The sequence below is a fragment of the Callospermophilus lateralis genome, chromosome 14 (assembly GCF_048772815.1).
Source record: "Callospermophilus lateralis isolate mCalLat2 chromosome 14, mCalLat2.hap1, whole genome shotgun sequence".
NCBI lineage: Eukaryota > Metazoa > Chordata > Mammalia > Rodentia > Sciuridae > Callospermophilus > Callospermophilus lateralis.
The window spans coordinates 30,228,848-30,246,675 of NC_135318.1; the positions used below are offsets into that span (position 1 = coordinate 30,228,848).

At 32.4% G+C, this 17,828-nt stretch overlaps 1 protein-coding gene across 3 annotated transcripts in view; it reads right to left on the reverse strand.

Annotated features, from left to right (window-relative positions):
- The window catches only part of Sos1 (SOS Ras/Rac guanine nucleotide exchange factor 1), a 111,568-nt gene that overhangs the window by 47,553 nt on the left and 46,187 nt on the right, over nucleotides 1-17,828 (reverse strand). For 2 of the 3 annotated variants that reach the window (XM_076832525.2, XM_076832523.2), the window contains exons 3-8: nucleotides 15,755-15,886; nucleotides 13,747-13,911; nucleotides 12,623-12,832; nucleotides 8,913-9,056; nucleotides 3,533-3,643; nucleotides 3,353-3,451 (exon numbers count right to left, since the gene is read on the reverse strand). In XM_076832525.2, coding sequence (XP_076688640.1) covers nucleotides 3,353-3,451; nucleotides 3,533-3,643; nucleotides 8,913-9,056; nucleotides 12,623-12,832; nucleotides 13,747-13,911; nucleotides 15,755-15,886 — 861 coding nt within the window. The remainder of the gene's footprint in view (nucleotides 1-3,352; nucleotides 3,452-3,532; nucleotides 3,644-8,912; nucleotides 9,057-12,622; nucleotides 12,833-13,746; nucleotides 13,912-15,754; nucleotides 15,887-17,828) is intronic. The other variant, XM_076832526.2, reaches the window with a different exon arrangement.

Sequence of the window (17,828 nt, forward strand, 5' to 3'; positions counted from 1 at the left end):
GTTTCCCTAAGTAACATCCATAAGTACATCACATTCTAAAGGGATTGCAAGTGTAACTGACTTGGGAAATGCTGAAAAACAATTAGATTGCTTTACTGTGCAATTTTACAAAGCTTTTACTATTCTAACATACACTGAACATTTCCAGGAGCATAATTAAGGATGCAGTAGTCCCCAAATATTTTACCACTGAACACCCCCTCCCCCACTTTAGAATATCTCATGAGAGGGCTGGGATATGGCTTGGTAGTAGAGCACTTGCCTAGCATATACAAGGCCTGGGTTCAATTCATAGTACCACAAAGAAAAAGTGGGAAAAAGAATATCTCATGACACTAGCATCCTAGAGAATACACTTTAAAAATACTGCTAAATGAAAATATTTAATTAAAAAACAAAAATAAATTAAAGAAAAGTATAAGCTGCACAATAATGCTGAGAGAATTCATCATAAAAAAGAATGATCAGAGCCAGGCACAGTGGCACATACCTGTAATCCCAGCAGCTCAGGAGGCTGAGGCAAAAGGATCATAAATTCAAAGCCTCAGCAACTTAGCTAGGCCCCAAGTAACTTAGCAAGAACCTATCTCAAAATAAAAAATGGGCTGAGGATGTGGCTCAGTGGTTAAGCACCGCTGATTCAATCTCTGGTATCAAAAATTTTAAAAAATGATCAGCGTCTGGATTAGACAAAGTTTCCTGCCCTATATGCTGCTAATTTTGCAATATAACTTTAGGCACTGATATGAATTAGGAATGTAAACCCCTAAGCTAATAGAAATCTTGCAAGTTGACACAAGTTACAATTAACTGCCTGTATTTGGGGAGTAAGTAATATCTTATTAAAATGATTGGGTTTCAGCAGGGCATGTGGTGCATACTTGTAACCCCAGCCCTCAGGAAGTTGAGGCAGGAGGATTACGGATTCAAAGCCAGCCTGGACAATTTAGGGAGGCCCTAAGGAACTTAGTGAGACCCTGTCTCAAAATAAAAAATAAAAAGGGGCAGGAGGGGCTGGGGTTGTGGCTCAGTGGTAGAGTGTTTGCCTAACATGTATGAGGTACTGGGTTCAATTCTCAGCACTGGATATAAGTAAGTCCATTGACAACTAAAAAATTAAAAAAAAAAAAAAAAAAAGGAGCATGTGGTTCAGTGGTTAAGCACCCCTGAGTTCAACAAAAAACAAGAAACAAAAAGATTGGGTTTTATAGACTTCTGAACCTTCATCGAAGCATCTTGTTTTTATTTATAAATTATAACTGCCTTGAAGTTTCATATGGACTTTGCAACCTTCAGAACACCATTAAGAACACCATTACAGGCTCAGGTAAAAATTGCTACCAGAGAAATCATTGCAAGGAAGGATTCTAGGTAATAAAACTACAAGTGTCTCATCATGACTCTGGTTTTCATAATGAATTCTTTATAAAAATTATCTCATACCAAAAGCTTGATTACCTTCTTAGAATAACCACCCTGTATTACAAATGGTAAGCGTTTGCAATCTCAAACAGAGTACTAAGAGCTTTATAATTGTACCTGGTGATTAAATATTACTTTATTGCTCCCTTAACTCTTTCCAAGTTCAAACATTCCTACTTGAAATTTAAGTGGATTAAGTCCAAATTACTACAAGGCAAAGAAACCTAGAAAATGGAAACAAAAGGTAAGGATGAGAGCTCCTCCAGTTTACTAAATTCAGAGATCTTCTATTCATTTAATGATTCATTACAGAAAGCCCATATCATCTGTTCCAGCAAATTATAAATTTCTAGTAGTACATTCTCAACAACAGAATTATAATATATGGGTTTTCTTTGACGAAAGAAATATTTGTTTAAAAGATAAAGAACTAATAATGTCTTTTTCTTATTTTTTTTATTTCTGATAAAAGTGCATTTCTTTAAAAATGTTTCAGTAAGCATGTGATAACAATCAACTCTAAATGATTCATGATAGATTTTATTGTGGATCAGATTCTCCTTCCCTCAATGCAGTCATAATGAAACAGAAATACTACCTATATAAGTGTAGGCCTACCCACTTCAAACATTGTATAAAGCATTATACAAGCAAATAAAATTGATTACATCCTCATTTCTCATTACTAGTACAGTTAATGAAGGCATTCACAGGAACTCCAGTTACATTTCAACTTAAATTTTGAAAATCAAATATAAATACTTTGTGAATGTCAAAACTAAGCTCTTTTAGAGTTTACCAAGTGATGGGGACAAAAGACGCTACAGGGTAAATAAATGATTGACTTCGTTCCTATCAGTCTTTTTCTTTTCTTTTTGCAGTCCTGGGGAATGAACCTAGGGCCTCCCACATGCTAGAGAAATGCTCTACCTTTAGCTACACCCCCAGTCCTCTTTAAAAATGTTTAATTTTGAAACAGAGTCTATATATCTAAGTTACCCAGACTAGTCTCCTGTGATCCTCCTGCCTCAGCCTCCTGAGTAGCTGGAGTTAAAGACATGGTACTACCCTGCCTGAACCTATCAATCTTAGGAATTCCTAAGTGTCTATCAGTTGGGGCTATCCACAAATAGTAGTGTTAAGATACTTTGAAAGCAACTGATAACTCATCAGTTCAGAAAGCAAATACCTATATCCCAATTTAAGGGAATAATAGTATTAATGCATATCTTGTTTTGTCTTTTGAGGGTTAGGTCATTAAAAGTAAACAGAATATGACTTTGGGCTATAAATTTTAAATTTTACAGACTAAGGTTTTTATTTTCCTTAATTTCAGGGCATAACAGGAAAAGAAAAAAGAAAACAGACCCTTTCCTTTTGAGCAGTGCTTCTTAATATTTTGAACTGTAATCAAATCGGTAATTTTTACTGGGATTATACAAATTCACTGCTTCTAAAGTATTGATAAGCAGTTTAGAGAGAGAGTTACAAACTTGAACTGAGAAAATTTGGTGAATTAGTCATCACCATTATTTCAGCCTTATTCACATCTGAGAATATTCCTTTATCTAAGTTCCTGAATCTGCTGAGGTCACCAAATGGAGATTTGGAAGCATAAATCCAAGGTTATTTTCAAAGAATCAGCCACAGAAGCAAAAAGTGCACAAGATAAAAATATCTAACAATTGCTTTAAAATTTACTATAGAAATTGGAGGAAATATGCTACTCTTTTGCAGATTTACTTAACTGGAAAAAGAAAATGGGTACACACCAATGTACATGGATGATCATATAATATCTACAAATAGAATGGTAAAGAATTTATATGACAGGATGGAGACTGTGGCTTAGTAGAGTGCTTGCCTAGCATATGTGAAGCTTTTTCATCACATTTGAAGAGTTTATAAATATCAATTAGAATTTTCTTACCTTCAGAAGTTCAAAGTAATGTAGACAGTGGTAAACAGGGGCCAGAAGTAGCCTGGGTAAAACATATTGAACAGCTTCTTTGAAACCTTCGCCTATTGACTAGAAAAGAAAGTGATTTAATTTTTTTTTTCTAAGTTTACTTTTCAGACATTATACATCTTGATTTAAAAATTACTGTACCTGCAAATAAAGTGCTGCCCCAGGCTTTGATAACTGACTAAGGAAACGATCATGAAAACCAGGCCGTAAAATATCTCGAGCATATGATTCGTATGGATCAAATGCCAGTTCCTTAGAAAATAAAGAAATTAAAACATAAATAATCTTTTTCCAAGGTAAAACATAAATACCCTACCACTATAAATAGAAAATATTAAATTATGTGCTTATCTATGCCAGTACATTATACGTATATATTTTTTAAACCTCTAAATAAAAATTATGACTATTATAATTTTAATAAAATAAATATAGTATTTCTGATGAGCAAAGAGGTCCCTCATATGTTGTGGCACCCCTCATTAAAGGATTCCTTACAGTATTAAGAGGGGCAAAAAGTAGGACTTGGTTCTCTGGAAAACAAAGAAAGCTTAGCTTGAACAACAAAGAATATAGATAACAATAACTAGATAAGGCATAAATGTTTACCGATGCCAAAAACTTATTTTTTCATAGTTTTTTTTTGTGTGTTAGACACAAAGAAAACAGTTTCTATTACCTAAAATATACTGTTATAGCTTTCATAAAACAATTAAACAATTTAACCCACTGCCAAAAAAATTTTACCATTATTTCTAAATTGCTAGTCATCAATAAACTAAATTCTAACAGTTAGGTCTAAAGAGTATCAATGTTTCCTGAGGAAAAAAGAGAGTAAGAAACTTGATTTTAGCAGCAGATTTCCATCTTCCAAATCTACTATGAAAATGGTGCTCTAGATTCTCATAAGAGCTCATTTCCACAAAGGGCAATTATAGAAAGAGGAAGAAGAAATAAGTGGAGCAATGTAGTCGAAGGAGGTAGGAGGAAATGGCAAAACAAGCAATGTGTTTATGTATTAATCATCCTTAATGTTGTTTTCCAGATTGCTTTTTTTTTTTTTTTTTGTACCAGGGATTGAACCCAGGGTGCTTAACCACTGTGACATATCCCCTGCCCTTTTTTATATTTTATTTAGAACAGAATCTCACTTAGTTGTCAGGGCCTTGCTAAGTCGCTGAGGGTGGATTTGAACTCATGATCCTCCTGCCTCAGTTTCCCAAGCCACTGGAATTATAGGCATGCACTCCTGCACCCAGCTCAAATTGCTTTTTAAGGAAAGATAGTAATACCAGTAAGTACCAGAATAACACCAGATCAGAAATCAGAAGATCTGTGAAATGCAATATAACATATAAAGTTCCAAGTCATTCTGGATTCCTACAGCAGCATCTTAAGTTCACTTCTTAATTCCTTCAACTAAACATTTCTGTAAAAATACCAGAAACTGCAGTTCATTATATATTTTATAGAAATGTTTAGTAAGGTGTCAACATTAACAGAAAGGAGTTAGAAATGAATAGAGTGAATAGGAACAAGAAATGAAGTTCTGTTTAGACCTTGGGTTTCTTTGAACTGCTAGAAATTATGGTATACAATAGATATGTTTGCCTTCCTTCTCTCTCAATAAAGACCCATGGTATTACAAAAATTTACAGTAACTTTATAAACAAAAGAAAGATTTTACATAGTGTAGTGGTTTAAAAACATAAGCTTTGGAGTCATAATGACCTAGGTTCCAATTCTGATTACTTACTAGCTGTGTGTCCTTCAACAAACTATTTACTGTAAGAATGATTCCTCATTGGAAGATGTGGATAATACCAACTTCACAGGGTTGTTTTAAGACTTAAATGAGACATCTATGTAAAGCACTTATACAGTCTTGCACAAAATAAGCTCTGAACTAACGGCAGCCAGTATTATTCTAAAACAGCTAACTAAGCTCAAGAGAGAAAAAAATGGACGATTCACTGGGAATCCAAACTCTCATCACATATATTCATTCTTAGAGATAAATTTGTAAATCCCTTAGGCTCCCTTTCACAAGTCTACATCCTTCTTTGCTGATCCCCACAAGTATTCACTATCCTGGATTTGATAAACCTTCCCATATAGGTTTTTATATTACAATTACATATGTATCAAGAACGAAAGGAATTACAATTACATATATATTAAGAACAAAAGCAATGAATTATTCTTCAAGCTTTCAAACTTCACATACATATCATAATATATGTTCTTCAGCAAGCTGCTTTCTATACTCAAAGTTATTATCAGGATTTATCCATTCTAATTCATGTAGTTCCTTCTAATTACTTTATTTTAAAACTCTAGTTCTGTAATAAATACTTTAGATATGTCTTATTATGCTCATACGCATATTTTTAAAGCATATAACTAGAGGGGGAAGTTGCTTTCTAACTAGTAGTATCAACTTATACACTCATCTGTAGTGACTTGACAATTGACCACTTCATTGCGAATATTTGGCACTACCAAACAGTGCTTAAATAAACATGATAGTGTAGATGTCCTTCAACATGCTGATTTCATTTCCTTTAGATATTTATCCAGGAATGGAATTGCTGGATCATATAGTTCTATTTTTAATTTTCTGAGGAACCTCCATATTTTTTTCACCCTAATGAAGAGTACTAATTTACATTCCCACCAACAGTGTATTAGGATTCCCTTTTTTCTACCTTCTCCTAGCACTTGTTATATTTTGTCTTTTTGGTAGCAGCCATTCTAACTGGAATGAGATGATATCTCTTTGTGGTTTTGATTTGCATTTCCATGATAATTAGTCATGTTCAACATTTTTTCACATGACTTGTTGGCCATTCGTGTGTCTTCTGAGAAAAGTCTATTTGTCAAGTGTCAATTTTTAAAACAGTTTTTTGACTTTTTTGGGGATGGTGGTGGTTACTGAGTTGTTTGAGTTCCTTACGTATTTTGGATATTAAGTCCATTTCAAATGTATAGCTAGAAATATTTTCTCCCATTTGCCTATTTTTACTTTTGTTTCCTGCACTTTTGAGGTCTTATCCAAAAAATCCTTGCCTGTTTCAATGTCCTGAAGCTGTTCCCTGCATTTCTTTCTGGCACTTTCATAGTTTCAGGTCTTACATGTAAGCCTTTAATCCATTTTTAGTTCAATTTTGTATATGTTAAGAAGTAGGGATCCAGTTTCATTCTTCTGCATATGGACACCCAATTTTCCCAGCACCACTTATTGAAAAGACTGTTTCTCCCATATATATTCTTAGCACCTTTGTTGAAGATCAATTAGTTATAGATGTGTGGGTTTACTTCTAGGCTCTCTATTCTGTTTCACTGGTGAATGTGTCTGTTTTTATACCAATACCATGCTGTTTTGATTACTATAGTTTTAGGGGGTCCCCTACCAGTGGACCCAGTGATGGGACTGAATCAGGGACTTTGCACACACTACTCAAAAGTGCTCTAACACTGAGCTGTATCCCCAGCCCTCTGTGTATGTCTTGAAATCAGGTAATGTAATGCCTCCTGCTTTATTCTTTCTGTTCAAGACTGCTTTGACTATTTGGGGTTGTAAGTGGGGGGAGGGTCTATATAAATTTTAGCTTGGTTTCTTCTAGGTTTGTGAAGAATGTCATTATCATTTTGATAGAGATTGCATTGAATCATTAGATTGCTTTGGGTACTATGGACATTTTAACAATATTGATTCTTCCAATTCATAAACATAGGGACCTTTAATCTATTGAGAACTTTTTTGAGAATGATGTAAGATAAAAAGTGAATATTTTTCCTTAAGGATAAGCAATTCTGACACAGCATCTGTTATTTGTTTGTTCTTTCTCTACCAATTAATGTTATCTCTGGCACATATAATGTGCATTTTTTTTTCTAGGACTCTTTATTCTGTTGTCCCACTATCTATATCAGCACCAATATTACACTCTTATTTACTATGGCTTTGTAACAAATCTTAATAAGTGACAGGGCAAGTCCCTTCAACTTGTTGTTCCTCCAAATTAATTTTTTTTATCCCTTCATTATATCAATTTACAGAATTTATAGCTTATTTGAGAAATAATGAGCATCATTACAAATTGAGTCTTTCCATCCATACATATGATATGTGTTTCCATTTATTCAGATATTCCTTATGAACCTAATTATTTTTTTAAACAATGTTGCTGCATATATGTAGTTAGGTTTTTAACTGAGTACCTTAGATCATTTAATAAGTGAAATATTTTGCCTTAATATTATATATTCAATGTATTGTGACTGAGCACAGTGATGCCACCAATTGTTATATGCTGATTTTTTTCTCTAGCTACTACACTGAACTTTCCTAACTAGTTCTAATAATATATAAATTTTTTGGACTTGTTCTGTAGACAATTATAGTGACTACATATAGGACAACTTTGTCTTGTCTATTTCTTACATTGGTAGCACTGCTAAGAGAATGTTGAATAGAAGTAGTAGTAGTGTTCTTTTCTAGTTTCTGAATTCTTTTTTCGTGGGAGGAGAGGGGGGTGTACCTTGGATTGAATTCAGGGGTACTTGACCACTGAGCCACATCCCCAGCCTTATTTTGTATTTTATTTAGAGACAGGGTCCCACTGAATTGCTTAGGGCCTTGCTAAGTTACTAAGGCTGGCTTTGAACTTGCAATCCTCCCACTTCAGCCCCCAAGTTGCTGGGATTACAGGTTTGCACTACTGCATCTGACCTGAATTCTTTAATCTAGCCATTAACTATTATATCTCTTTTTAAAAGTTTCCCCCCATAAGTTCAACACTGTTACAGTAAAAGAGAGTAGATTTTAAAGTGAGGACAGAGCAAGAGATAGAAAACCAAGAATGAATGACTATCAAATGCTCATTTGTTAGAACTCATATATTTTAGCATTTGAAATAGTCCAGGAAAAGGCTACCAAATTTTCTGCCTCATCATCTCTGAATCATCTAGGCCCTGGACCCAAGTTTCATTCCTGCTCTTCAAAATAATAATGTAGTTACCACACATTGAGTAGCTGACTGTGTTATACTCAATTTCCACAAAAATTTCAAGTTCTTATATTATCATCATCCATACTTTACAAATATACAGAGGTTTAAAGAAGCAAAATAACTTGCTCACGGTTACACAACTAATAAACAGCAGAACTTGGAGTGGAACACAAGTCGTTTAACCCCAGATCCAAGTTCTTCATTGATTCATTGACTTTTCTTGCTTTGAAAGATTTCATAATAGGCCACTGGGTGTCAGCGTTGGCACCTCTCGTCTATGGAATCTGCTTTTCTATAATGGGAGACCATTTTTTCTATGTTTGTTGAAATAACAGAAACAAATGTTGACAAAAACACTATGAAGAAGGGGCAATAACAGGTAAGTAGTCCTAACAGTTAGTATCTAGGACTTTAGCTAGACATAGAATTAAAATTTCCAATTTTAATGCAAAAGTAGGCTTATATACACAATTTTAAGATTATATATATAAAATTGAAGTACTTACCTCTGCCAAGTCTTCAAAGCAGCTTCCTACTAAAGGATGGGGACTGCCTTCATCTGTCATTTCTACAGTGTCTTCTATATGGCCCAATAACTTTACACTAAGTTCATGTATATCTACTATACGGCTAAATATATTTTCTACATCCTATTGGGGAGGAGAGAAATATATTAATTCAATTAGGCTGTGTAACAATAGATAAATTTTGAGTTTATAAGTCATTTTATAATCACAGAACTTAACATGGAAAATATACTGACAAATACTAATGACTCATAAATTAAAAATATTCAATAATTTGTTTTGCAATTTACAGGTAATAAATATATTTCTCTTGAAAAACGGTTCTCAAACTTTGTCTTAGGACTCTTTCACACTCTCATAAATTATCTAATAAATTACCACACTTTTATAGACTTTTTTCTATCTATAAATATTTACCATATTAGAAATTAAAACCAACAATGTTTAAACATTTAATTCACTTATAAAAATGAACTCACTACATGATAACATAAGTAACATTTTTGTGAAAAGCAACTGTTTTTCTAAAATAACAAAAAGGAAATATTTAGTATAAAATGGTATCACATTACATTTTTGCAAATCTAACAAGTAGTTTAATAGAAGAGAGCAGGATTTTTCTATCATTTCTTGCCATTCAATCTGTTGGGATACATTATTTTGGTTGAAATACATGAAGAAAATCTAGCTATACAGATACATAAATTAGGAAAGGGAGAATAATAGTCTACTCAAATAACTGTTAGGTATTCTTTTGTAAAGATTCTTCATAATTTTTTTATTGAGATGTACCTCATATACCACAAAATTTACCCTTATGAAACATGCTTATGATACTGACAGTTTTCAATGTATTTACAGAGTTGTATAATCACACTATCAAATCCTGGAACATTTCATTACCTCAGAGAGACACTGTAAACCTATTAACAATTATTCTCCATTCTGCTCTTTTCCCAGTCCTTGTCAACCTCTATTCTACTTTCTATCTCTATGGATTTGCCTATTCTAGACATTTCCCATAAATAAAGTGAACATCCTTTTATGGCCCTACACCAAAATTTAATGAGTGGAAGTTTTGTTTTGTTTTGTTTTAGTTGTAGATGGACCTTTATTTTATTTATTTATTTTTATGTGGTACTGAGGATCAAACCCAGCGCCTCACACATGCTAGGCAAATGCTCTACCACTGAACTACAGCCCCAGGCCCCGAATAATAGTTTCTTAAAGGTTAGATGCAATGTGGAATCAATTTTGTATGATTACACTAAAATCCACTGGTTACTGTTTTTTGATTATTTTTATCAGTGACTATATTTTGTCAAATTAACTTTGAGATATGATTTATATACAGTAAGATATACCTATTTTTAATGTACTTTTTGGTGAGATTTATGAATTCATTCTTATAACTACCATCTTATTCAAGATGTGTAACATTTTCATTGCCTTAAGAAGTTTCTGTATTCCTCATTCCCATCAATTTTCACTATTCTCACTCCCAGGGAACCCATAATCTTCTATTCATCACTAGAAAAGTACCTTTTCTAGGATATGAAATAAATGGAATCATATCTAGTCTTTTATGTCTAGTTTCTTTTTTTTTTTTTTTTAGTTGTTTTGGACCTTTATTTCATTTATTTATATGTGGTGCTGAGAATCAAACCGAGTGCCTCACACATGTTAGGCAAGTGCTTTACCACTGAGCTACAACCCCAGCCCTTATGTCTAATTTCTTTGTTCCACACTGCTATGTGTATAAGTACTTCATACCTTTTCATTACTGAGCATCATTCCACCATATGGACATGTCACACTTTGTATATCTACTCAACTTATTTATATATTTATTCATTTTTTATTTTGTAGTTGTGGATGGACAGCATGCCTTTATTTTGTTTTTATTTTTATGTGATACTAAGGATCGAACCCAGGGCTCCATACATGCTAGGCAAGCACTCTACTCCTTAGCAACAATGACAGTCCACTCCATTTAACTCTGATTGACACTTGGGTTGTTTCTAGTTTGGGGCAAAAACAAAACTTCTAGGAACATTTGTGAACAGTGTTATATGAACATGTTTTTATTTTTTCAGGACAAAACTTAGAAGTAGAATTACTAGATAATATGGGTGGTTTATGCTTATTATTATACAAAACTGCCAAACTTTTTTCCAAAATATTTGTACTTATTTACATCTCACAAGTAATATGGGAACTTTATGTTCCCACAAATAGGTGTGCCACATCCTTTTCAGTATTTGATATTGTCTTTTTTTTTAAGTCTTTCTAATGAATGTATAGTGGCAGCTCATTGTGTTTTTTTTTTAATATCTTTATTTTGTTTATTTATTTTTATGTGGTGCTGAGGATCGAACCCAGGGTCTCTCACGTGCAAGGCAAGCGCTCTACCACTGAGCCACAACCCCAGCCCCTCACTGTGGTTTTAATGTGTATTTCTTAAATGATTATTGATATTGACCATTTCTAGTTCTTAATGTTTGTGTCCTAAAACATCTTTGCCTTTCCTTTACTGTTATTTTTTAAAACTATTTATTTATTTTTTACTTACAGTACTAGGGATTGAGCCCAAGGGCATTCCACTGAACTATATCCTGGGCCCTTTTTGTTTTTTATTTTTAAATAGGGACTCACTATGTTGCTGAGGTTGGCTTTGACCTTGTAATCCTCCTGCCTCAGCTTCTCAAATAGCTGGAATTACAGGTGTGTGCTATTGCATTCCAGCACCTTTACTCATTTTTAAAAGCAACTTTATTGAAAGATAATTTGAATACCATGTAATTCATCCATCTAAAGTGGGTAATTCAATGTGCTTTTTTTTTTAATAATCTACAGATTTGCACAACTAACACTATAACCTATTCCTTATTATTTTTTACTTTGTGTGTGTTGCTCAAGATTAAACCCAGGACCTCACACATACTAAGCAAGCACTCTACCACTAAGCTACACCCCCACCCCTGTTCCTTTTTTTTTTTTTTTTAATGTTTACTCACAGTTTCCATAGTAAGCATTGTTTCTCCATCAGTCACCTATGGCTGAGTAGCTTTAGGAATTACTAGTATGTAACTCCCTTAGACAACTTCACTTGTTGTCAATCAGCATTTCCTTAGGTCCCAATTAGGTTAGTTTGACTATTATTATAACACAAGCAATGCTTTATCTGAGTGTCAATGTTACTGGTTCCATTTTTTGTGCTCTCAATAATACTGCTGTCACACTTCTATCATAGTTACTACACACTGTATTGCAATTTAATTTTAAATTTACATCTCTGTCTTAACTTGAGGGAACAACTGTTTCTTATTTATCTTTGAATCTCCACTGCTAAGTATGGTACCTGACAACACAATTGGTATCGATGAAATATTTATTAAATGACTCAAGTTGGCCAAATAAAGCAAAAATATCTTCTACATAGACAAGAGACTTTATTGTTTGGTGTGTATCAAAGATTCTGAATTCATTTTAACTTATATAATCAGTCTGCTTTTTGTATTTTCTTTTAATATGTGATATGTGATCTCTTAAAACTTGTAGCATTTTATTTGTGATCATAAATTAAGTCCAACAGCTTAAAAATATTGGCAAATTAGTGTGAACTAGACAAATTCAAATTCAAAGTTGTTATATAACGATAGACATATATATATACACAATATACTTACATTAGCTGAAAATAATTTGGAATTGGAGACAAAGGGCTCTCTAAAAACTTTTATAATTAGATTTAGTTCCCTTATATATTGTCGAATTTCTGCCATAAATGCTTTTACCAAATCATAGTAAGTTTGTTCTCCTGAAGTGGAAGGCTCTTCATCAGTTAAAGATAATACATTTATATCTTCTACATCTTGATGAAACATATCCATCAATACCTATATAGTTAGAGATATATAAAGTATAAATGTGAATCTACAGTCAAATTTGAAGGTAAATGCCCTAAAGGTTCTGTGAATAAAGTTCTTAAATGACTAAAAAAACCAATCTGGTATATAACTGCATCTTTATGGATATATTGCTATAACCCCTCAAAACTTCTCTAAAATAGAATTCTACTAATATTACACATGCCTCCTCCAAGTTCTTTATCAACACAAGTAGCTATGTTAACCTATCACTTCTGGTTTGTTCCCAAATACTACTTCGAATTTCTCTGATTTGGTGTCTTCGGTTCTATACTCTTGCCATTCTCACCTTATTCCATGGCCTCAATCTCTCATATTTGGCTTATTTTCCTACATTTGGTAGGGATGAATAAAAACAAGCCTTGTTTTCTCCAAGAAGTCTACCATTGTTAGTTTTCCTGAAACTTATCTTTCCCTTCTTGTGAACTTCTACAGTGTCATACAGATAAGATTACCTACATTATAGAGTATCCTAATGACCAGATGAGATAAATCATGTATATGCTCAACTTTCAATAAATGTTTGGTCTTAATATTATTAAAACACTGCACAAGTAGTATTTAAAGAAAACTAAGTGTTGAAATAAAACTTTTAGTACTTTCAAATTTTAAAAAACTGTTTTCAAGTAAATCTATAGACTTTTAAATCTTCCAATTCAAATTAAATTTTCAGAAATTCACTGTGGGATATTATTACTCTAATAAACCCTAATTGCAGCAATATATAAAAATTGCTACATGTTTAAAAACATCTTAATATTATATATCTAATATATTTCTAGAAAGTGATATCCTAATTCTTGCTACTAGATTTACTAGAAGTATTCCCCAAAATATAGTACACAAGTTTAAGAAATAAAACATATAGAAGCTCAGTTTCCTACCTTATCAGCACACATTGCCACTTTAATATCTTGTTTTGTAATTTCATAATGCCGTATGTTTCTTACATAATTCCCCACCAGCTTTAAAATGTCTGCAGAAATGTATTCTAATACTGCTACTATGTAAACAGAAACCTGATGGTCAATTTTATAACCTAGGACCTCCTGCAAAATTAAAAGAAAAACGTGTTTAGACACCATATACTAAAAATTTAACACACTGATTACAAATTTTTAAAAATCATGCACTTTAGCTTAACTTTGAGGCCTGTGATTATCAATGTTTTATTTTATAATTTAAATGGTCCAATTATGAAAAATATATGTATTACAACTGAAAAATGTAAACTAAGACAAGGCAAGGCAAAATCATCCTGGTCATGTAAAATACTTAAGAGCATACATTATTAAATATATAATCCCTAACTTAGGAAGCAAAGATCAAGTTTGGTATATTTTACTCTTCAGTTATGTTCTTCATTACCCAAGTAAGAATACTTGTAAGTAACTACAACAACAGAGTTTTCTCTTTTATACAAGAGTAAATACATTATTGGCATCTAGAAATATCATATACCTCTATTCTTTCCTAAGGAACCTAGGCTCCCCCAAATCTTAATGGCACATTTCTCTGGCTGTTCCTATGAAAAAAAAAAAAATGTGCTCTGTCCCACTGCACAACGGTAGTTACTAAGAGCACATTAAATAGTTCTATTATTAGACTTCAAAGAGTATGGTCTTTTATAGGTCTTTTGTTCTCCTTGTAGGAGAGCAAATTCCAAACAATCCATTTAAGGGGGAGAAAAACTTTGAAATAAGTCTACTGTAAGTTGTAGGCAGGCTGCATTTACCGTTTGGAATATATAAAAACTATTAAATGTATCATGGTAAAGATTTACCAGTAACTTGAAATAATATCCACAATTAGATTACAAAACTCAAAATTTATGATTATTAACAGTATGTACATATCTCAATTTGTTGATTCTTTCTGACTATAAGTCAATGTATGGTTGATGAAAATCTTAAAAAAGGAATTACAAAGAAATATGCAATTATTAATAATTTAGTAATTTTCCATGCACATTTCCTCAGTCAAAACAATCAATAAGACAAAGGCAGCTATTTCTATTCAGCCACCAAAAAAAATGCCTTGACAGTCTTAAACATTATCAAAGTAGTAAGCCTTACATTTATGTATAATATTAAGAAGATCTATTTAACGCTATCACTTTGAGTCTTATGGATTTGAACCAAGGAGTTAGATACTTTCTGTTAGAAAATTAGATACTTTCTCTCATTACAAACTGGAAATAATGACAATAGCTTTCTTGAGTAATAAAACTCAGAGACAATATAAGTAAGCATTAGCATTTTGCCTGTATTATAGTGTATGCAAAATTATTGATATTTAAAAGTATTAAGGTTTTAATTCTTATACTTTTTTTTATAAGTTAGTCAATAGTTTGTTCATTGCATTAAACAGAACAGAAAAGGAATTATTAGGGTTTGTAGCAGTCATTCTTTCCATTAGTTCTGGAGAGATTAAACTGACGTAAACAGCAAGTTGAATTGGCTAGTTTAGGTGATACTCAGGATTTTTTTGTTGTTGTTGTTCAAAGATTAGACAGAGTCTTATTGAAGTCTCACAAAATTTCCTGTACAAAATATTAATTTCTAAATTATTTATATGGAAACTTAGCTCTAAACAACAAGAAAGGTGGAATTTTATAAATTTTCTTTGCAGTTCTTATAACACCTGGAAACAAAATCCACAATAATAACTTTTCTTAGTCTTTCAATTTGCTTGATAATTACTTTAAGGTATGAAATTACCTTAAATCATGTTGTTCAATTTAGACTTATCATAGCATCCCTCCCCATCACATGAATCCCTGGAAGACTTAAAATGAGAGAATTTTACTCTTCAGTTAAACATTCTTAGTGTTTGAAAATGGTGGTTTTTATTTTGCTTTTCAAAGGGAAGAAGGCAGTGTTTCATCTTTACCTTTAATAAAGGATGAATTTTTTCTACTGGGAGAGATAAAGGGTTTCTTCGCTTCCTCTTTTCTATAGCTGATTGAGCATCAGCTATTGCCCATTTATCAATTGGATGAGGAAAACTTTTTTGAACACGTTCCTTAGAAAATAGGAAAATAATGACTAAGCATCAAATAAACCAAACAGTGACCTTCAATTAAAATTTACTTTTAAAATCAAATAATATCAAAGAATTTTCCACATGTTGTGTAATTTATATTACAAACACACTTAAGCTAAGAAAAAAATATAATTGTCAATATATTAGTTTCTTTGTTGACTAAAAAATGGAACATTCTTTCTTTTATCTAAGGAAGATAATAATATTCTGAATCCCAACTTAATTTTGATAAAGTTAATTACCAGAATGAGTAGAAACTGCTTTAAACATAACTTTTATAATTTCAAGCAAGAACAAGACCTAAGCTCAAAAAGCAAATATCTTAAATTCAATTCTCATTTACTTGTCCTTACTTTTCAACACCAATTACAAGCTCAAATAGCATTTTGCAATTGAAGCCTCAAAAATTTTTTTCTTTATCCATCGTTTAAAGTACTCAACCCTCAAATTATTTACAAATCAAAGAAATCAATGATTTACATTGGTATCTACAATTTTAATACATGGCAGTTTATCTTTAGAGTAAGGTCCTCCATAGGTTATTGACTTTTAGCAAAATACTTCAATTTAAGCTGGGCACATGCCTGTAATCCCAGTGGCTCAGGAGACTGAGGCAGAAGAATTTCTAGTTCAAAGCCAGCCTCAGAAACTTAGTGAGGCCCTGTCTCAGAATAAAAAGCAAAAACAGCTAAGGATATGGCTCAATGGTTAAGCACTCCGGAGTTCAATCTCTGAGATAAATGAACAAACAAACTTCAATTTAATTTCCAGCAGTTATTCAGTTACAATTTCACTGAAAATATAAGAACTCAAAATACTATAATGGCTGAATTCCCTTACCTTAAGAGACAATGTGATTCATACTTCACTTTAAACAGAAAGTACTTTCATTCTAGCAAGTTTTTAAAACCCACTTGCAGGATACCATGATTATAACCAGTAGAGGTCACTATTATACAACTTTTAACATTTTAAATTCCTAGTACTCAACTAGTATTGGTAGTGTGTGAAAACTGCTGGATGAAATGACAAAACAACTATGATTATAAACCTGAAAAAAAGTCTTATCAGTTGCTGTTAAATGGAAAATAAAAGAAAGCTTGCCATGTGATAGTCTGGGAGGTGGGGAAGGGGCTGGAAGAAATACAATGATGACAGGACATAAGCAAATCTTTGTTCGAGTTCACAGCCAGCCTTAGGCTAAATCAGTTGCTGAATTGCAAAATGATTATTTATATTCTAATTAATGAAATCAGAAATGTATCTAAAGAAATCACTGTAGTTAAAAATGGAGTTAACAAATTTTCCAACCACCTAGTTGAAAACCTGTTTGCCAAGATACTAGCCTCATGTAGTAAAGGCCATTCAAAGGTTCAAAATTCTGGTGGAGCAAGGGCAGATGATAAAGGAGAGACTATGGTAGAAAGGAACATGCAAAACAAAAATTACCTCATTTGTATATATTGTGTCAAAATGCATTCTATTTTGTTAAATAAATAAATGATTTCCTTTGTCCAAGTTAATTCTATGGATTTGTTGAATCTCAAAATGACAAGACCAGGTTTTTTGTTTTTGTTTCCCATTTTTTGTTACTAGGTATTCAACCCAGGGTAGGCAAGTATTCTGCCACTGAGCTACATTCCCAGACCATGGATTTCTATTGAGATGTTTACATTGAAAGGTTTATCCCATGGTTAAACCAACTAGGTGTATCTATGGTAGAAACCTAATAATTGTGTGTGACCATGTGGCTTTCTAACACTTTTTTTTAAAAAAATTAATTCAGTGTAAGAAATAAATTCTTAACATATTTTACAAAATGCCCTTATATGTTATACATATTTACTCAACTGAAACAAAGTTTCATAAACAAAATCTGCCCTTTTTATATAAAGTACACTGGTCTTTTCTATTTTTTAAA